The sequence below is a fragment of the Balearica regulorum genome, chromosome 3 (assembly GCF_011004875.1).
Source record: "Balearica regulorum gibbericeps isolate bBalReg1 chromosome 3, bBalReg1.pri, whole genome shotgun sequence".
NCBI lineage: Eukaryota > Metazoa > Chordata > Aves > Gruiformes > Gruidae > Balearica > Balearica regulorum.
In genome coordinates, this window is record NC_046186.1 from 29,575,891 (window position 1) to 29,597,990 (window position 22,100).

The 22,100-nt window shown below is 36.3% G+C and overlaps 1 protein-coding gene across 7 annotated transcripts in view; it reads left to right on the forward strand.

Annotated features, from left to right (window-relative positions):
• PHF3 (PHD finger protein 3) overlaps positions 1-21,326 on the forward strand; it is a 52,703-nt gene extending 31,377 nt beyond the window's left edge. For 6 of the 7 annotated variants that reach the window (XM_075747403.1, XM_075747399.1, XM_075747402.1 and 3 more), the window contains 12 exons: positions 4,039-4,366; positions 5,349-5,526; positions 8,037-8,187; positions 8,314-8,470; positions 9,545-9,661; positions 11,725-11,856; positions 12,309-12,441; positions 12,920-13,115; positions 14,674-14,821; positions 15,564-15,653; positions 16,883-17,078; positions 18,266-21,326. In XM_075747403.1, the coding sequence (XP_075603518.1) occupies positions 4,039-4,366; positions 5,349-5,526; positions 8,037-8,187; positions 8,314-8,470; positions 9,545-9,661; positions 11,725-11,856; positions 12,309-12,441; positions 12,920-13,115; positions 14,674-14,821; positions 15,564-15,653; positions 16,883-17,078; positions 18,266-20,448 (4,009 nt within the window). In that variant the 3' untranslated portion in view covers positions 20,449-21,326. Of the gene's footprint in view, positions 1-401; positions 3,925-4,038; positions 4,367-5,348; positions 5,527-8,036; positions 8,188-8,313; positions 8,471-9,544; positions 9,662-11,724; positions 11,857-12,308; positions 12,442-12,919; positions 13,116-14,673; positions 14,822-15,563; positions 15,654-16,882; positions 17,079-18,265 lie in introns of those variants that run through there. The other variant, XM_075747405.1, reaches the window with a different exon arrangement.
• Positions 21,327-22,100: the final 774 nt, after the last annotated feature.

Below are 22,100 nucleotides of genomic sequence, written 5' to 3' on the forward strand. Positions count from 1 at the left end.
TGAAAATAAATCATCCTAGCCTGAGTTTTTCATCTAACAGATGAATTTAATTTACTACAAACAACCCATCAAAGAAAGTCTCCCAATCTGAAGAGAGATTGTGGAAGGTTTGCATTAATTATTGTTCTTTTTATGTATCATCTATTACTTTCCGATTTTAAGGTGCACCTTTTCATGCTGATGTGCGGACTACCAAGAAGATTCTTTAAAAGGAGTGAAACAATAACATACTGTATGCAAAGGTCCCAATGAATTATACTACTGTCTGCTGTCACCTGACAGCTCTTTTTAGATTTTTCTTAAACAAAATTTTGTTTTTATATTAAAATCCAGTGAAAGCAATTCTGTTATTGACTCTGACATGATTTAATATTTTAAAACACATTTTCTTTCTCTTTCAGCTTTACATCTTCCAATCCAGCCTTACAACATGGGTAAAACTCCTGCACTTCCAATATGAAGCAATCTACAGTCAGAAACTTTGGTGTTTTAATAGTCCAAGATATCAGAACCTCTTCAGTCACAACTCTGACAGCTGTGCAAGAGGACATCCTTGATCCTTCAAGCCAGGCTTCTGTTTTCCTTGACTCCTCTTTTTAGTCTCTGAGCATTGCCCGTTACCCAATTATAATGGCTGTTACAAATCATAATTGTATTTTGTGTTCAGATGAGTGAAACAGATGTAAAAGTGGGCTTATGGTAAAAAGGATTATTTACATTACTGATATAGAAATCAACATATTCTCTCCCAGCTGCAGAAGTCAGTCTTACAGTTGACCAGTGTGAAAATACTAGCAGAAATAGTGATTATTTTTTTTTCAGGCAGGCAGCACCAGTGGTTTTATTACCATTTTGTATAATTAGGTTTAAGCAAGACAATTGTAAACACTACATTCTATTTTATAGTACAGGCTTCATGGACATTTCCAGATTCTCTTTGTAGTCTTAGTTTCTGAATTCTGAAGGTTTTATTGTGTGTATTTAAATATAGTGTAATTGAAACTTTATTGTGAAGACTGGAGTGAAGCCAAATGGATATTCCATCTTGAGTAGTTTGCTTAAGATGGCTTGAATAAGAATGACATCTGTCTGTCTTGGTGTATATTCACAGGGAAGAATGATCTGTTTCTGAGCCAAATTCGTTATAGGGTTTTTTTGTTTTGGTTTGGTTTTTTTTGTTTTGTTTTTTGGTTTTTTTTGATAGACCTGGAAATAAAGATGTAAGACTGGATGCCTATCTGGTGCTTCACTCATCATACATTATCCGTATTGCCCACTTTCTATGTGTGAGCAAGATGAAAAATTCCACATGCTGTCAATTTAAAGTTGAAGATGTGCAGTGTTTTGTGTATTCTAGTCTCCGGAGTTCATCTCTGCTTTTTCTCAGATTTTGTCTGTTTTCCAGATAACCAGAATTTTGGTTTGGTTGCTAAAGGTTGCAATCTGCCTTGCTCATTTAACAAATTAGTCTCCAATGCCTGAATTTCCAAACAGGAGAAAAAAATGCATATATTTCTAATAAAAATTCAAGTAGTAGTTGTGACTTCAAGACGATGTATTCTTGGTTTCCTTCTATTTTTAACCAAAAGGCATTCATTCATTAGTACTCTAAAAAATGCTTTAAGCAAGAAGCACTTGACTGTATGCTTTGATCTTATTTCAGCTCTGTAGAAAATCTTATGTTTGGAATTTTTGTAACCAGTTTTGGTATTCCCAAAGCTTTACTAATATTTTCTTGCTGTGGTGTGAGATGTATGTAAAGCATCCTCTTGTGGGTCCTTGCAGTTGTGAAATAGGCACTTGCGCTGTTTCCTGCCATCGTGTGTTTGGCTCTAGGTTCTCAGAAAGGAGCAATCATCTTTGCGTTAAAAGTCCCATCGCTTCTCTCTTTTTTTCGGTTGTGTTTTTGAATGCTGTGGTATTACTCTGGTAAGACCATCAGAAGGAATTGTCCCCTAATGTTTCCTTTCTTCTGTCTTCCTTCTGCTGGAACATGGATCTGAAAAAGTTGAGGTACTGACAAAACCTGAAGGAACCTCTGCCTTCCTAATTGAAACTGCTAAATAGATGGGTAGATACTGTTCGCTAGTCATGACTAATACCAAAAATGTACTTGCAGCTCAGAAAAAAGAAAATTACGAAAGAGAAAATAGTTTTCTTTGCAAACTAGATTAAAAACTGGTTTCTTCAAATCTGGCAAACAGCATCGTAGGCTAGTGAAGCTGGAAATGACCTTTTTCTCAAACTACCGGAGCTCTGAGGCCTCTCACGCTCACTTTGCATCAAAATGCTATTTACTTCAGCAGAATTTAATCCTGGTTATTTTGGGTAAGCAAGGACGGAACATAAAGCCACAATATTTTCTTTTCCTTTTCTTGTGTTTCAAACATCGGCTGTTAAATAGCTATTTCATCTCTTGAGATTCCTGTAGTTTCTTGAATATAGCACCTGCATCAAACCATCCGGAGTGTTCATCTACAGTTCTGGTGAATGAGAGTTCCTCTAAGCATGTTCTGTAATATTTATGTGGTTTTGCAAGTAGGTAAGTCAGCAGATAGCAGATCCTAGCCTTAATAGGAACGTACACACATTAGGAATAATTTTCCTTGGAGTCCTCTTACGAAAGAGATTTATGGGATATTAGATTAAAAAAACAGGGTTTGCAGCTCAGTGTGTTTAGCTGGTTGAATATTTTGCTGAAACAACCAGCATTTCATTGAATTACTTTTTAAATTGGGTCAGTCTGCTGTGGAATTTAAACCCTTATAATTCAGTAAATTTTTCAGTATTAAAAAAAGCACTCTCACTTTTCATAATACGCTTGCAGTCTTTCTAGATCTTCTTTAGCCAATTGATATCATCGTTAATATATTTTATGTATGAAACAAGGTACAAAAGGAGAAAGAATGTGAGTGGATAATGCAAGAGATCTTCCTACATTATTCAAAAGCAGATCTTTAGTAATGATGCTAGATTCATTATTATAAGAAAAGATTGTAAAAAAATAATTACTGCCAATTAAGTCTCCTGAAATAGATTTATTGAGGTGTTTAACCTGACTTTAGCAATTCCCCATCCTTCCAAAATAGTTCCACTGGAAATTGTACCTTTCAGTGCCGTTAGGTACTAGTGATGCCTAATGAAGTTTTCAAAATGTTTCTGCTAAATAGTCAGAAATTACGGTTTTATTTTAGACCAAGTGATCCACAATGTTTTTAAAATACTATCTGTACCTAAAGTTACTTTTACGTTCAAATAATGAAACAGTTTAAGTGACAGAGATGAAAAGTGCCCTTTAAATGATACTCATTTAGTGTTTGAAACAGTCTTTAAATAACTAGTAGCTCTGAATAAAATAGCTGAGGAACACAAAAGTGGCATGTACCTTGTTTAAAACTAGCCAGTCAATGTGAGCTAGCCAGGTGTAGTTGGAAGCCAAACTCCTGTCCCCAAATAAGTCAGTAATAATAGTCTAAGGAATGTGATTTAAAATACCAACTCATTTGGAATGTCTTGATGTTTCCATGCTGATCATATTTGTCAAAACTCAGATATCTCTTACTGTTATGGAGGATTGCAGTTGATACATTTCTTCTGTAAGGATGATGATCATATTTGAAGGAAAGCAAGGATAATACAGACTTGCAAGAAAACTTTCTTTTCAAGTCTTTCAGGTCTTTTCAAACAAAAGTGTACTGGATTTGATACTTACGGATTTCTGCACCCCTATCAATTTAATTTTAACAGTCTGAAAAAATCGTATGGTAGGATTTGGGGGCAGATTACAAAAAACAAAATGAGGTTATGATATTCTCTTGGACTATTGCAAAAGGCAAAAAGGCAAAAAACCTGTTTCTCAGGAAGATCGTACCATGTCGTAAGGCTGGAGATGGATGTAAAGCTACAAAGAAAATCACTTACCAGGTAAGAAGGAATCATTGAGATGCACAAATCAAAACAAGTATGGTACATTGTGATGATGTTGCTGTATATTCTGTCGTAGTCTATGCACTCACTTATGTCTTCTTTTGTTTTCAGATTTATGGTAGGCTGTGGTAGATGTGATGATTGGTTTCATGGTGATTGTGTTGGACTGAGTCTTTATCAAGCACAGCAGATGGGTGAAGAAGATAAAGAATATGTGTGTGTGAAATGCTGTGCTGAAGAAGACAAAAAAATGGAGTGTTTTGATCAAAGTGTGCCAGATTCTCAAGTGAAACTTGAAACTCATAGAGAAGAAAAAGCACTTGAGTGTGAAAAACCGGGGATGTCGAAGCAAACACCTACTTGTAACCTAAATGTAACAGCTGAAAAAACCAAGCAAACAGAGGACATTGGAAAGCACAAAGTCAAAATCTTCAGACGGGTGAGTCTTAATGCTTAAAATGCTGTTAATTATTGGGGGTAGAAGGAGTTTCCTCCTAACCCCCAGCCATTTAAAATACCAGGTTTCAAACATTTTTGAGAATCTTATTTAAAACTTTTCCATTTTTATTTTGAGTTACTTCATTTTCTAGCTTGCTTGACTCTTGAGATGATATTGCTAAACTCCTCGTATATTGAGTGTGTCTCTATATACACACCTATACATACGGGGTATATAGAGATGGTGAAGAACTTTGTGCATTTTTCTTTCAGATTTCTAAACACTTTTACAGGACGTCTGTCAATTTGTTGTATGATACAAACCACAGAACTTTTAAATAGCTGTAAAACAACATGAAAACAGTATTTTAGTTTTGGTTTAATTTCAGATTGTATGTAGGAGCAAATGCCTAACATTTCAATTAGGGCCGTTCTGCTTTCTTTGTGTCTTATTTTATTCACCAAAGGATAATTTGCAAGAGCAGTGAGATGGTTTTGCTACAATTCTTTAGAGTCTTTTAGTTTATAGCGTCATATTTGTCATATTAATCATGAGTAATCCTTTTTGTCTTATTTCTGAATAGCAGTATTGTAATTCTGTCACGTAAGCTATTCTGTTTAATTTTAGTTTACATGTGTTTTCGAAGTGACTTCCTGTGGATACATGGCTAAAACTGGTTAGGGGATGTTCATTGGTATCCCTGACCTTTTAAAATAGCTGCAAACAGTAGTTTTCAGCATAGAGCTTAACTGCAAACTGCCCATGGTATGTCTTCAGCCAATATTTCAAAGAGATTGTTAAGCAATACTTGACAGTAATTTGGAATATTGTTCAGTAACTTTTTAGAAAGTATTATATGACGGTGCATACTTCCAGGCAATTCATTATACGGTACACTTAAAAATGGGAAGAATGTGTGGTAGTTACACAGTGGTCATTGTAGCATTCAGTAGTGTGCTAATGCGTAAACGTTTTTTTTCAGGAATCTGGTGATGGGAAGAACTTGTCTGAGTCCAGAGACTCAGATAATAAAAAAGGGCAACATGTTCCTGCTCGAAAAGCATCACAAACTGCTGTAACTCCTCGGCGGTCCCCTGAAGATAAAAATGAAAAAATAAGTAAAGAATCCCTTAATGTGGTTGAAAGGTCCACGAAATCAGGTAGTGAGGTTTGGTGAAGTACTCTACACTGTAATTCACACACACATACAGTGAAGGTTGATGGCTTCTTTATAGTATCAGTTTTTCAAACCACATTTTGTAGTGCAAGTGATGGTGATCTGAAGAGCTGTTTGTTACTGTGATGTTTATGATCTTTATTTCTCATTTATTTTTAAGTTTTATTTAGCAGGTAAGTGTTTCCGGTGTAAATGTTTCCTGTTTGAATAGTAGAGGATGCTCACATAATCAAGAATGGGAGAAAAAGTACACAAAGGCATCTCTGTATTAAACTTTATTTCACATTGCAGAAAAATGTTGAAATATTCTTCCATAAAATACTATGACATACTTAATGTACATAAAAGTGTTTTAATTGCCATATAAATTACACTTTGACTTAACTGATGTCTTTTGCACAAACTGACAGATAATCAGATCAACTCATTTCAAAGGGAAACATATTGCATACTGAGCCATCAGATTTTCATCTAAATATTATTTGAAGGATTGAAGGGCCATATTTCCCCTCCCAGCAACCTCCGTCCCCTCCCCAGCTCCTTTCCAGGAAACATTATTCTTTTAAGATCATGGTAATATGAAATTGTTGTCATTTGGGACTAAAATCTCAGCAGCAAAGGTAGTGAGATTTTTCTGTGAGACCTGTGTCTATAAGTGGTAAGCTCGAGCTTTGAATTCTTGTCTGGGGGAAAAAAAAAAAAAAATCTCGTCTTTTGCCAATGCTGATGCATTCTAGAAACTTTTTGGTGGAAGAAAACAGTTGAAAATGTCAAGGTTAAATGTAAATCTAAATGTAAGTATTTTATACCGAATGGTGTCTTTTAGACTTCAAATAACTTGTTCAACTTTGAAATTCTGAGTCGCAAAATAATTTGAATCCTTTTTAACTGCAAATTACGTGGAGTGAAATGAATCTTTGGCATCCATGAGGTAATTGAATTGTTCTAAAATATTTTAATTGAACTAGGAGATGACAAAAAGATTTTTACAGTGACAATTTCAGAATAGAAGTTAATCTTCAAAATTATTTTTAACGGAGAGGCTTGGCAGTCTCATTTAGGACAATTAGCATAAAATTATTAAGGAGCACATTTGTCTTAATCTCTTAACTGCTTTGAATTATGCTTGTAGTGGCATTGTTTACTGCTAATCTTGCCCACCGCTTCCCTGTCGTGGGTCTGTGTTTTCAGATGGTTGAAACTTTGCCAAAGTGTTGCTGGTATGTGGAGGTTTTCCATTCCACCATTCCTCCATGACCCCCCCTCAGGCTCCATTTTTGAAAGGTTTTAGTCCAGTTCTTCATCTTCCTTTTGAGGAAGAGATGAGCATACACACACCACCCCTCCCCCTCCCCCCCCCCCCCCCCCCAAAAAAAAAAAAAAAGGGCAAATAAAAGCATTATTAGGGCTGCTTTACTTGAGAAGCCTAGCACATCAATACTTTAGATTGCAGCGCAGAGTGACAAACAGCTGCTTGGGTCTGTACTACCTTGATGGTGGGGAAGGGGAAATCAGTAATTTTGATCATAGTCGCATTAACGAAGGAGTTGATGATCCAACCACGCAGTCTGCCTAATGGAAAAGAAAATGTCTTTTTTTTTTTTGCTACTTTGAAAATGTAGTTAATTTGCTTCTGGTATTAATGCACTTTAAGTTGCACTCAACAGGTGAAAGTAATAATAAAGAAATACTACTTTTTACTGTCAAACTTTCATGTTAGATCTTTATCAGTTCAGTTTGTTTCTTTTTTCAAAGTAGAAAGTGAATAAATTAATATTATTTCCCATTGCTGTCATAAATAGAAGGCTATTGCTCTAAATCAATGGCATGCTCACATGCTGAGACAAATGAGCTTTCAGGTTGCACTCTGAAAATTAAAGTTCGAAGGAATTTGGGGTTTTTGCTATAATGAATTTAATTTGATTAGAAATTTCCATTAATTCTATTATTTATGACCCAAACCTTATAATGGCTTTGAGAGTATGTGTTATCTGAATCAGAAAATGAGATTATTATGATTGAAATAATTTTGATGGCTAACAGAGAAATTCTAGGTTTAAACAAAAATGCTATTATAAAGTAGAGTCTAATATGCTCATAATAAGTGCTTCCCAATATGTTATTTCTCAGTTTACTTATTGAAAAATTAATCTATGCTTTTATAAAAACTCATAGTCAAAAATCCTACTTAAGATCAAGCTAATGAGCGTTGGCCATCTTGGTTCAGTGTAGAAGAAAATACTTTAAGTCAAAGGGCAAAAGTCCCGTTTGGTTCTGCTGTATAAGTTTTTTCTGGATTACTCTATGTAATACAAAATCCAAACCAAATAAGGAAAAAAAACAAACAAGCCACCACCCTGTGAATCCACTTCTTCTCCTTGAAGGTCAATTCTTAGTAGTTTAAAAATAAAAATTCATGATATCCAGCAGCACTAAAAGTTTATAGCATTGGCTTGAGTAGCTTACAATCTTTAACTCTATGTATTTTGATAGGCGTTCATGAGAAACAAGAAATTAAGAAAAAGAAAAATGAGAAAGGATCTATTAGTGCAGCACACCTGCCAGCTGTGCCAGCTTCCAAACCTTCTGCTGATCAGATAAGACAAAGTGTCAAGCAGTCTCTTAAGGAAATTCTAATGAAAAGGTAAAGATATATTACTAAATGAAATTATTAATTTATGTTTGTAATTCATTTCTTTCAGAAGGCAAAGAAAAGAATGTTAATCATTTGGAAGCATTTGGTGATTTTTGCCCTTATGTTCTCTCATAGATTGACAGACTCCAGTTTAAAGATTCCTGAGGAGAGAGCAGGAAAAGTTGCCACAAGGATTGAAAGAGAGCTGTTTTCTTTTTTTCGGGACACTGATTCAAAGTATAAGAACAAATACAGAAGTTTAATGTTCAATCTAAAAGATCCTAAAAATAATGTATGTATTGTTTGTCTGTTGTGCCTTACAGAAATCCTTTTATTTGCTGTAGATTAAAGGAGCAGTCTTCTATGTAGATACATTATTAATCCTTTCACAATATATCCTGTTTGTTATTTTTTTCTGTAGATTTCCTCATCTCTTTGATGTTGTTTGTCCTTTTGTGCTCTCAGTGTTCTCCGTGTTCTTTTTACCTTGTTCCCCATCATTAATTCTTCAACTCCTTGCTCCCAGTGTACTTTTTATAGTGAGGTTTCAAAGGGTAGTGGATATAGCTTGCCTAGTTTAAACATTTGTCTTTACCACTGATCTGTTGTTGGATTCCTGTCTCCCCCCCCCCCCCCCCCCCCCCCCCAACTCTTTCCTGCTTACTGCACTTATTTTTCTTTCTGTCCAGTAGCTCATCTCACTGTGCTTTTTCATACCTGGATTTCTCAAGCTTGGTCTTCACTCTTTTCTGCTTTCTGTGAGCCTGTTAGTCAACATACTCACCTCCTCAACATCTATCTTTTGTCCTTTAATCAGTTATTCTCATCAAATTGCTTTGTCTATAGTATGTTACTATTATAATTAGCCAACTGTAAATTATATGAACAGGCTAACTTCTGTCACTTGCTTCTGTTTGCTCATACTGCTAAGCTATGTGGTTGTTTTTTTTTTTTTTTTTTTACCGTAGGAATTCAGTTAATCTGGTCTAGAAGTGTAGACATCCCCTTTAATGCTAACTTCTTTCTGCTGTGTAACACAGGGGATTTGCACCTTTACAAAAAAACCTTCCAAATTACTGCTGCAATTGGCATAAACTCACTTTCTCCTTTGGAACAACAGTTAATTATACATCTGATCATTAAGGGTATATGTAGATACATTCTGTTATGTAGAAAAAAGGAGCTCTGGAATTAAGCTTTTTATCTTACAAAATCTAGTACCACTTTGTATAGTGGGAGATAATGCCAAAAACACATGATCCATATAGTTGTACGGATTATGTTGTATGTTCCTTCTCTGCTTCATTTCCTGCTGCAAGCTTTTTTTATCTTGATAGCAGTAGTTAACGTTTCTTCTTTCTTCTAGATATTATTTAAGAAAGTACTGAGAGGAGAGGTTACTCCAGACCATCTAATTAAAATGAGCCCAGAAGAACTGGCTTCCAAAGAACTGGCTGCTTGGAGACAGAGAGAAAACAGACATGTGAGATTTGTCAATTTATGTTGTTTAGTTGACTGCCTAAGCATATTTAACTTCTGTTTGTTTTCAGGTTAAGTCTATATAGAAAGAACAGAATGCATGTTGCACAAACCAACTCTGACTAATCAGGAGGATCTCTATAATTTATTTAGTATTAAAAACCCAAAGGGTTTATTAGGACAGAAGTGAAAGAAGTGTAGTAAATTCCTGAAGGGGGGAAACCATGCATTTTCCTTTGCCGTGCAGCTTTGTTGCTGCTTGCTCTTTCTTTCTTTTGTCTCAAGAATGAAGGCTTCTTTGTCCTTATTTCCAACAACATTTTAAAGCTCTAGCTGGAGCTTTATAGAGACCAGTTTCTTAAAAAGGAAGAGAGATCTCTTTGGACAAACCAAACCAGTGTTGTTTATAACTTCCATATTGATGGAGCATGACAATTCACCCACCAAGAAGTAAACCTGAAGCTGAAAACCTGATCTACTAGTATGAAAAGTAGTCTAAAGGGGAAAAAACCCACCAACAACAAAGTGTAAGAAGTTTGTTAGGTTAGTTTGAGCATTACTTTTCTTGAAACAGAAATCCACACTATATTTATAGCTGTGTTGACAGTTTGGGGGGAGAAACAGGAATATAAGGAGCTATATTAATTTAATAAAAGATGCCTTTTTCTTAGATATTACACTGATTATTAGGCAGTGAGTCTGATGGTAGTTAACTGCAGCTGCTTAGAAATGTCCGGTTTACAGCATCAAGTTTTCAAGTTCACAAAATCTGGATCTGTGCTGGCAGAATCTTTGGTATTTATGTGCCACTTCATAGAAGTGAAAGGCATAAAAATTGGGTAGTGTTAACTGGTATGCATTTTGTGATTGGGTTTTATGATACTAGGAATTTTGGGTTGTATCAGATGAATTCCGATAAAAAAATCGGTGAGTAGGTACTGTAACATAGAATAGATGTGAATTCATCCTCTTGAATTCTGTGTGCTCAGAATGAAAGAATGTTCAGTGATAACTGATTCAGTATAGTGAGATGCTGTTTCAGAGACTACAATTAGCATTGCAACTTTAATTATTCCCTTTTTTCCCCTTTTCACTGCATATTGCAACTAGACCATTTTTTATGAATTATGACAACTTTTTGCTAATTCCTATGCAAAAACACCTGTTGAATTATTTGATTATCTCAGAAATGTTTTGAGGGCCTAGGAAGCCATTAAATATTTGTTTGTTCTGTAGCTATCTAAAGATCATCTTTTTTAGTGCATCTTCATTATATTTATTTTATAAACATCAATGAAATTCTGAAAACAGACTATACGAAACAGTAGTCCACTCCTACAACTTCAAAAAAAAGCATATGCTGCTTAAAAATTAAGTGTCCTAAATATTTCAGAGAAATACTTAAAAATTTGTAGATGTTGAAATGGAATTACAGCATGTAAAATAACTATCAATGTATCATTTCACTGTATCTTTCATTTTACTATTTAAGCAAAACTTCAAGACTGCTTCTATAAACCAGGCTTGAAATACCAAGGACAGCCAACACAAACCGTTTCTGGTTTAAGAAGTAGAAATGTGCTTTAAGAAGCAATTTAGAAATAACAATTTGTGGGGTTTTATTTTTGTGACAGAGCAAAGCAGCAGTGCTGATCCAAATTAGCAAATCCATTACTTTAAGAATACATTTAAATGTTTTTATTGAGGTAGAGCATTAGGCTTATGTACTCAAAAACAAGCTCTGGAAGAGTGATACAAATCTATGTATACTGATATCCTACATTGTCTCTATTATTATGGGAAAAGAGTTGATGCATTTTTTTTTTCTTTAGCTCTTGGAAATCAGAATTACCTATCTTTAAATTTGGTGTTGAAGGATCTGTTTAAATACAGGCCTGTAAGTAATCACTGCACTGTAGGTGAAGTTAGACATGCTGCTTGACACTTGGAAAACAAGGATGTTTCCTTTTTTCCCCTGGAGGTTTCCTAATTGCAATCCTATTTTCTGTTGTTACATTTGTGGATTTCCAAATTTTATTATATGGAAGTAACTTCCTGTTTTTACAGACAATTGAAATGATCGAGAAAGAACAGAGGGAAGTTGAAAGAAGACCTATCACGAAAATTACTCACAAAGGAGAAATAGAAATTGAAAGTGAAACACCAATAAAAGAACAAGAGGAAGCTATGGAAATTCAGGTAGAAAAGAAAACACAGCGTATTTAGATCATAGATAATATAGTTGTAAGCTGGTTTGTATATGATTTTGTTGTTCAGGTCTGTCATTATATGTTACGTCTGGTTTGATTTTCATTTTTGTTTTTTCCTTACTGACTTTCACTTCTGAGCCTCGTGGTTTGTTTGGTTGGGTTGGTTTTTTTTCCAAGTCATGTCCATGACTGTATGATGAATTTTGGCAATGGTAGAAAGTATTCTAAATCTTACTTAACAGATATTTAAGAATACCAATGCATTCTTTCAATGCATTTGTAGATTTTATGATAGCCTTTTAGGCTATACAGCTGAAGGGAGGGTTTTATGTCTGAAGGGAAGAAAATACCATAAAATATTTAAGCAATATGAATAGCAATATTAGAAATATTAACAGCGGAAAAAAAGGCTAACTGGAATGTGTTTGACTTTTTTCATAGGAACCTAATATGAAGTTGTTTGAGAAGTCAGAAGAAGCTGAAAAAGATAAAGAAGTAAATGAGTCTGCATCTCCAGACACCACAAGTCAACATAAAAATCATCTCTTCGATCTTAACTGCAAAATCTGCATAGGTAATTTTGAACAGCACATCAAAATAAATACATCATGCTTGTATAATGCTTTTCTGTCATAAATCTCAGTATACCTCAAGAATGTAAATAAATGTTTTTTTCTTTCCCTAGTTTGCTGATAGAGATGTGGAAGCAGTGAATTACTTCATAATTTACTAAAGAGACAATAGTAAAATGATAAGGTTATTGGCATAAAGCTGCTGTCTCTTTTTTTTTTTTTTTTTTTAAATGCAGAGAAAGAAATCCCTTTAATGGGCGTGCATGCTATTGTCAATTGCTCACTTCTGTATCCTATCCCATTACAGTGCCAATATTTGTACGGTATTATACATAAATATATTTTAAATGTATAATTTCTTTATCCTATCCCACTTCGGTGGAAATGTAGTGGTTTTTGTGCGTCTTCCATGTCTTCAGAGGAAGTCCTCTTTTGTTTCTTTAATAAAAAATTAAAAACATTGCAATTTATTCTCCGTAGGCCGAATGGCACCACCTACTGATGATCTTTCTGCAAAAAAAGTGAAAGTGTCTGTTGGAGTTGCCCGGAAGCAGTCAGACAACGAAGCAGAGAGCATTGCAGATGCGCTTTCTTCAACGTCAAGTATTTTAGCTTCAGAATTACTGGAAGATGATAAGCAAGACCCATCAAAATCGTCATTCACGCCTCTCCCAAAGTAATATAAACTGTAGAAACAGTATTTTTAAATGAAAGACATTATTAATCTTGTTAAGCTATTGTGACTAAAGCTAGTTTTTTTAATGGAATTTCATTAATCCATTAGTGTGCTTGAGTTGTACGCCTTCTTAGGGATGGGGTTCTCTGACTAAACGATGCTATGCATTTATATAAATAATACTACGTATATTTTTTCTAGTTACCACATTTTCTCTTGGTGAAAAGTAAACTATGTTTTCTGGTGCAGCAAGGCCTAAAAAGGCATGTGAGTTTATATTAATAAAGTCAGAATGTAACTTCATATTGTATTTTGCTACTAAGGAATGTAGTATGTACAGTGCTGTAATGGAATATGTGTGTGTGTATAAAGCAAGGGAATTTGAGATTGCTCTAAACAGCATTTACACTGATTAAACTGGGGTAGTTTCAAATCTCAAAGCAACACTTTTCTAGAAGTAACAGTTAACAGCAACTTGTTTGATGTTTTGCCATATTTACTGTCAACTCTCTCTTAATTTTCTTCCACACTGTACTGTGCCACCCACTAAAGAGGGAATTGCAATTTATGAGGCTGGTTTTTCCTGGTTTGAGGAAGGGATTGCTAGAAAAACATCAACTCCAAGTTCTTTAGAATTGACCGGAGTTTGTGCTGAACTTCTGCCTTTATCAGGAGAGTGGGATCCTTACTGAGGACAGTGGACTTTATTTTTTTTAATAGCTTGCTGAAGATTCAAAGAAGTCATTTCTAGTGTAGACAGAAACAAACAGGTTACTGTGGACTACTGGGCTGCTAGCTTAAAACTGCTAATAGCATGCCTAGAATATTTTGATAACATGTTGGGAAATGTTGAAATGTGGCGGTAACTTTTTTGATGACGAAACCCCCAGACTGAGAAACACTGTCCTGTGAAACTATTTAAGTTTTTCAGTTTATTCCTTGCAGCTGCTTTATTGATAAAACTGAGACTTTTTTTGAAGGGGGAGAAATGCTGTTTTGTACAGGTGATGATACTGGAATTGGGAAGAGGGGCTCACAGAAGCTGTGGAAGTGATGCGTGGATGAGAAGAGATGAGGACCCAGCTTGTGGGGCAGGGGAAAGGAAGTGGGACACAGGTATTCAGGTGGTGGACAGACAGTATTGCAACAAAATGTCAGGGCAAGGAAAGCAGGGTGAGGGTAGGCCAGCAGGCAGTATGTTGTCTTCTCTGCCACCCCTGGTGGAAGGGAAGGGTCTTACTGGGTCTGTAGCACCTGTATGTGTTTGTGTGTCCTCTTCAGTAGCACTTAATATCTCTTGGACTAAGTAGCTTCTCCATCTCAAAAGATACGGTAGTGAACTAATGTGCTGCTTATCTGATGGTCCTTCATGTAACATATATCCACTCCACTGGAAGGTGAGAAACATGGTTGTCTGCCGATCTCTTTTCATTGACCCTCAAGTATACTTCACTGAAAAAGAAAATTCTTAACGACACGTAATTTATTTTACAAAGAAAGATTATGATTTACATGATATATCATGTTCTAAACAAAGTGGTTTTTTGTTATTTTTTAGGTCAGAAACACCTGGTACTGTGGAATGCGAAAGTCTTTTTCTGGCACGCCTGAATTTCATCTGGAAGGGTTTTATCAATATGCCTTCAGTGGCAAAGTTTGTTATTAAGGCTTATCCAGTGTCTGGCTCTTTTGAGTATTTAACAGAGGTATTTATATTTACTGCAAAGAATGAAAAATTCATTTGTTAACTTTAGCAAGTTGTTTACCTTGTAGGCTAATGATAGTATAATGATGAAAGGTAATGAAGCATGATCGTTGTACTGAGTAAAGTATTTGTGGGAGGACATAGGTTAGGGTATGTATTTGTAAGTAAAGTATTTTTCAGTTTGTCCTGCGTGGATCCATGGTTCATCAGGATTCAAGTTCTTTGATATATTTTAAGATGTTTTGCTCTCATATCACTGTAAGATGTTTCTTGAGGATGAGCAGTAGTATTTCCAGAGCTGGTTTTACAGAAGTCGAACTGGGGTTTTTTTGTTTATTATGGAGCATCTTCTGTGGTCTAAAGTAGTGAAAGATAGGACAAATGTTGGCATCCATTTTCTGAATTAGATGGGAAAATTGTAGCTCAGTTTTGAATTCAAAGCATTAAACAAGTCGATACCAGTTTTTAGAAGAGAAGTGTCTACTGGTGGTTTCTGTTGACAGGCTGCCCAGAGAGGTTGTGGAGTCTCCTGTTCTGGAGATACTCAAAACCCACCTGGACGCGATCCTGTGCAACCTGCTCTAGGTCATCCTGCTTTAGCAGGGGGGGTTGGACTAGATGATCTCCGGAGGTCCCTTCCAACCCCTACTGTTCTGTGATTCTGTGATATGAAGTAGATATTGGGTGAAGGATTTACCACAGTTGTTAGCTTGGATTCAGACTTCTGTTGTCCTTTCTCATAGGATTTACCTGATAGTATTCAAGTAGGTGGCAGGATATCTCCTCACACTGTCTGGGAGTATGTAGAAAAAATCAAAGCTTCAGGGACCAAGGTAAGAATTTTACTTATTGAAGGCTTACTGTTTAACATACATCCTATTCACCCTAAAGATCTTTTCCTGGAACATTTGTGAAATATATGATGGTTATGTTGAATGGGATGGATGGCAGCTGGTGGCATTTATTTTTTTTACTGTTTAACCTCAGTCTGTCATTTGCTATTTGAGAACACCTGTATTCCTTTGAGACAGTAACTCATCACAAATGTTTGGACATCACATGTCACAAGTGTTACTCTTTAGTTTGGGTACTGTTACAGTACGCAAAACCATTTTAGTGGTTCTGCTGGACTCCTCCCACTGTGTGTAGGTTGTCCTTGTGCTGGGGAGCCCAAAACTAGAAAGTTTCCTCCAGCCGCTGTCTCACAAGTGCTGGATAGAAAGGGATAATCATTTCCCTTGGCCTTCTGGCTGCTCTGGCTCTGACACCTGGCATGCCATTGGCTTTCTTGGCATGGATATGTTGCTGATTCGTATTCAACTTGTCCACCAGAACTCTCACATCCTTTTAGGCCAAGCTGTTTCTCAGGCAGTCAGTTCCCAGCCTACCCCGGTGCACAAGGTTACTCCATCTCAAGGGGCAAGATTTTGCATTTGCCCTTGCTGACCTTCACGAAGGTCAGCCAGTTTTTTTCAGCCTGCTGAGATCCCTCTGAATGGCAGCCACCCATTCAGCATACCAACCACTCCCCCAATTAGGTGCCCTCTCAGTTTTGCAGGGGGTCTCCTGTCCCATCTTCTTGGTCACTAATTAAGCCATTAAACAGCATCAGCCCCAGCATCGACTCCTGAGCTGGGCTTTGGTCATCATTCCAGGATCTGAATACTGGTCTTCCCTAGTCTTAATGGATATCTCGGACACAAGAGACTACAAAACAAAGCTTTCTAATAATGTTAGGTGTGGGGAAGGGAATAAATACTTGGAAGCTGGCATGCTTCCCTAAAACTTGTTATTTAGCTGGCTGATAAAATGTTGGCTTTTTTTGTAATTCATCTCATTGTAATTCATTTTTTATACTAAATGCTTTTTATTTGTTTTCTCCAATTTTCATTAATTATTTTTGGCCCTGTTACTGCTCCTTCTGTCTCCTCTGTTTTCCTCTGCATTCTTGGGGAGGCTTCTCCTCCTCCTCTGAACTGTGCTTTTTAGTGAAGAGCAGTCACTAGTTAAAATTACATAGAAAAATGTGTCTGACCATCTTTTTCTCTCTTTTTGTAAACAGGAAATCTGCGTAGTTCGCTTTACCCCTGTAACTGAAGAGGATCAGATATCCTATGCGTTGTTGTTTGCCTATTTCAGCAGTAGAAAACGTTATGGTGTAGCAGCCAATAACATGAAGCAAGTGAAAGATTTGTACCTCATCCCTTTAGGTTCCTCAGATAAAGTCCCACATCATCTTGTGCCTTTTGATGGGCCTGGTAAGTACAGCTTGGAGTTTGGAACTTTATTATCATAACACTACTTAAAGAAGTTTACAACAGAAATATAAGAGAAAATTAAATTTTAAAATGTCAGCTATTCTGTTCACATGTCATGAGTTTCCCATAATATTCTATTAGCTTCCTTGAAGAGACATTAATTTCCCATTAGAAGATGATTCTGATAGTAAGTATTGTTGAAAAAATTACTGTGCGTAACTTTATTTCATGTTTCCTACATTCTTCCTGTAACCCAGGTGGCTTTGTAGGTTACAATCTTGGTAAATTCAGTGATGCAAGTGAACTATGATAATAGTCCTGCTGAGTGCCAAATAGATACTCTTAACTTTAAAATAGTATTTTTCATTATTTCATATGTACTAATTCCTTTTTGTTTCTCAAGTGTTCTAAACTTCCTTAAAAAAAAGGCATGGAAAGTTTAAAAAGCAGACGGGCAAGGAAGAAAGAAGGAAGAAAAGATCCTGAAATGGCTCTCAGTTGTTCTGCTTACACCTGAGTTATTTTATATCAATTTATTTTGATTATAAAAATTTGTGGCTACTTCTTTTGAGATAGGGAGGGCTGAAACAAATAGAGGATGAGCTTCAACTCATAATTTTTTTGCAAGAACCTAAATTATACAGAACAAAATACATAGTGAAGAGATAGCTAATAGTATACCTTGAAATACAATGCCTTCCCGGAGTGAGGGAAGTTTTTTGGAAAGTCAGTCTTGGTAACTCTCTGATTCGTGCGTCTAACACAAATTGATGAGGAGACCTTGTGGTTGCAAGTGTGTAGCTTCTTTTTTCCCTCTTGTACTTTGCTACCACTGTTACCAGACTGTAGCTGCATTAGACTAACATGATGTTTAACTTCTGTGCTTTTTCTTATGTGACTAGATGTCCTATATAACTGTCTCATATTCTGTATTTGGAAGTTATAGCAGGTGATACAGTACTTCATTGCAATTAAAATTGCTTTTTTGAAGTTGTAGTTTTTATGTTAAAAATGTATTTTGGATTATTTTAAATACTGTTTGTTGTGTTTAATGGTGGAAGTTTCAAATGTCATAAAACGAATACTTTTTATAATATATTGTAAGAGTATGGGGGTTATTTTTGTTAAAATGATTGCCTTAACCATAACATAAGGAGATGATAAATTGCTGTTACAATTTTGTACAGGGATTGAAATACATCGACCAAATTTATTACTGGGATTGATAATTCGCCAGAAAATGAAGAGGCAGATCACTGCTGTTTCAAGTGTTACTAGTAGTTTTGTGGATGAAGCTTCTGAAAGTATTGTGAGTAACTTGCCGCCAGAGAAGAAAAGCAAGCCAAACAAACCTGAAGTCTCTCATCATGAGTTGGCACTAGAAGAAGAGGAGGAAAATGATTTTTTTAATTCCTTCACAACTGTGCTACACAAGCAGAGAAATAAGCCTCAGCAGTCTAATATAGAAGATGTTCCAGCAGTTATTGAACCGTTGGTGGAAAGTACCAAACATGAACCACCGAAGCCTCTCAGGTTTCTTCCTGGAGTCCTGGTTGGGTGGGAAAATCAACCTTCTACTCTGGAGCTAGCAAATAAACCATTGCCAGTGGATGATATTCTTCAAAGCCTGTTGGGTACGACAGGGCAGGTATATGAACACAGCAAGTCAGAAGTGAGTCCCAGTGAAGACATACCGTTATTAAATGAACAAGCAACCTTGAAAGAAGAAAACATGGATGTTGCTGAGGTAACTACTGAAGTTAGTGAAACAAAGACTGGTTTGGAAGATCTACGAGAATCCATTAACACGACTGTAACTGTGGATGCAGCAGCTCTAAGGACCTCAAGTTCTGCAAGAAGTGCTGGGTCTTTGATAGGGCTGAGTCTTAAGGGAAAACCTCCAGATGTCTCCACAGAAGCATTTTTAGCAAACTTATCTGCTCAGTCACAGAATAAAGAAACTGAAGAAAGTAAAGAAAATGACCCAAAGCGGCAATTACCTGACAGGGATAACATTGCACAGGAAGTTAGAAGGACCACAAATTCCAGCTTTTCTTCTTCCTCATCAAATGCAGGGAAAAAACTCAGCGAGAACAACAGTAATGTAGGCTCTGCTGAAGGTACCACTGCCAATACCTCTAAGTCGCCGCCATTTATTAACCTTAAGAGAGACCCACGACAGGCAGCGGGACGAAGCCAGCAGACTAGTGCTTCGGAAAACAAGGAAGGAGATGTTAGCAAAAATGAAGACCGACAGAATGCTTCAGGAAGTGATCAGACGGAACCAGAGAATAAACAGTCTTCTGGAGAAATGGGCTTAAACTTGTATCAAAGTGATGCGCAAACAAATGAGGTGCAGTACGGCTCAACTGCAGCAAAAGCAGATAGTGTGGGTGCATCACAGGCAGAAGATACCAAACACTCACAGGAAGATGCACTGATGCAAAACATTGAAACGGTGAACTCCTTTAGAAGAGGACCAGCAGCAACTTCATCTCATTTTGAAACCGAAAACTCTTCTCGTTCTGAATTTATTTCCAAAGGCCCAAGCCCTATTACAAGTGGCAGCTTCTCATCTGTTAGACCTCCACAGCAGAATTTTCAGCATCCTAAACCTAATCCACCTGGATTTCAGTTTCAGGCTCCTGCACCTCATAACTTCCCTCCACAAAGCAACCCTATGTTTGGATTTCCTCCTCACTTACCGCCTCCACTTCTTCCTCCTCCAGGCTTTGGCTTTCCTCAAAATCCAATGATGCCATGGCCACCAGTAGCTCATTTATCAGGTCAGCCACCACACTATGCCGGACCCATTGCACAAGGGCTACCAGTGGCTCACAAACAATCAAGATTTTTGGGGCCAGAAAATTTTTTTCAGAGTAAAGACAGTAGGAGACCGGAAAGACGCCACAGTGATCCTTGGGGCAGACAAGAACAGCATTTGGAGAGAGGGTTCAGTAGAGGAAAAAATGATCAACATAGACAAAGATTTTACAGTGAATCCCATCACCAAAAGAAAGACAGACATGAAAAAGAGTGGAACAACGAAAAATACTGGGAGCAAGATTCGGAAAGAAATAGACGCAGAGACAGAAATCAGGAAAAAGAGAGAGAGAGGAAGGGTAGAGAGGAGGGACAGAGAGACAAAGAAAGATTGCGATCTCCACACGGTGATAGGGCTGCAGATGGAAAAAGCCCCAGAGAGACTAGAAATCCAGAAAAAAAGACGGAGAAGCCTAAAAGCGAAGAACAGGCTCATGAAAAAGATAAGGAGAGGGAGAAAAGCAAAGAGAAGTATAGAGAACGGGAAAGTGAAAAGAATAGAGAGAGACATAGGGACCACAGTGACAGAACTAAAAGCAAAAGGTAAAAAGATGCAGGCAGTCTTTTAAAAACCTATTTAAATAAACTGTTAGAGTAATGTCGTAAAACTTTGTATAAAAAGAGAAAAAAAAAAAAAAAGCCTGCTAGGATTGTGCCATCTTTTATATTCAGTGTTGGTGTTTTGCAGAAACAAGTCTGTGTTTTGGTACCACTCAATGTACCAATACTCATCCTTTTTTTCATTATACCAACTATCACTAGAAGTAGGAGTTTAATATTTTTAAAAATTTTACATTGCTGTATATTCAAAATTTTAAAGATTTCTTTTATTAATATGCAATAAAGGCATAGAAATTTTCTTAGCTGATGAAGTTGGCTTTAGTCAAGTCTGCGATATAGTTGCTGCCTTTGGTAATTTGTGCTCTCTTCTGTTTTAAGATGCTCTGATAATTTTAAAGGTGAATTTCGTACAATAACCTTCTTTTTAAATTGCACTGTTTTTAAAGACTAGCAAAGCCTCAGAATCCACACACATTACAACAAAATACAATATGCTTGGTGGTGTGAAGAGTTTTGTTTTTTTAAATTATTCACTAGTACAATAAAATTATTCAAGTGTTTTTCCTTAGTTTTTCAAGTATTTCCTAAGCATCTGAAGCAGTTTGTGACCAGAAATTGGAAGGCTGAGCTGCTCGAATGTTATTGCTTTAAACTGCACTCGTTTTAATAAGAAAGCATTTTTAACCTAAATTCTTGAAAATATGATTTGTAGTAGTAAATTCATTTCTCCCACCATTTTCCTTGCTTCAAAAACTTGAATACCTAAGCTTGTACATTACTTTGTGTTTTGCTATCCTTTTTACTGTAAAATGTAAATATTTTAAGGGATATTTTGATTCTAAAATGATAAAACTTTCTCACATACTGTGTGTGTTTGATTTCATAGGTGTGAAACTGCAGGCTAAATGAACATAGCAGGCTGAGTTAGAGAATGCCACAGTTGTTGCACACTTCGTGGCTTGGTCGTTTTGAGTTTTGGGGGGAGAAGGGCAGAAGGGTGTTTGTACCATTGGGACTTCTAGTAAATTGATATTTTGTTGTGACTACCACCCACTGATGCAAAACAAAAAGCTGAGGGGAAAAAAAAAGCAAACTTGGAAAACAGAAATCTCCTGCTCTTACACTACTTAAAATAGACTGGTCATTTTCTTGAGTCTGTCAGAAACAACAAAAATATTCCACCATATAAAGAAAAACTTAGGTTTAATGTTCTGTTTTTCAGTGTTTTGTTTTTCACATTGAGTACATGATGTTATGTACTGACGTAGCATTTTGCACTTTACTGTGGAAAAGCCTCTTCTTTCCAGAAAGGTCTTTCCAGTTTAACACCACACTTACTGTTAGTTTTAATTATGAATATATTTTAAGGTAAAATTTTGTTTGGATACCTCCTTGCAAGTGGCTTTGTGGTCAAATTGACTAAAATTAAACATCTTGCACCAAGTAAAGGTGGCAGTAGACTTTTATTAAGTAATGTTTCTTAGACTCATAGTTGAGAAGATTCATAAAGAAAAAATCCTCAGTTTATTAGTAAGTAGAAGCAGTGTTTAAACTTTTAACTTTTATAGCATGGTAACATGACATGATTAAATTAGTCTTTTCCAAAGTAATTCCATAGTCTGTATAGCAGTAGTGCCA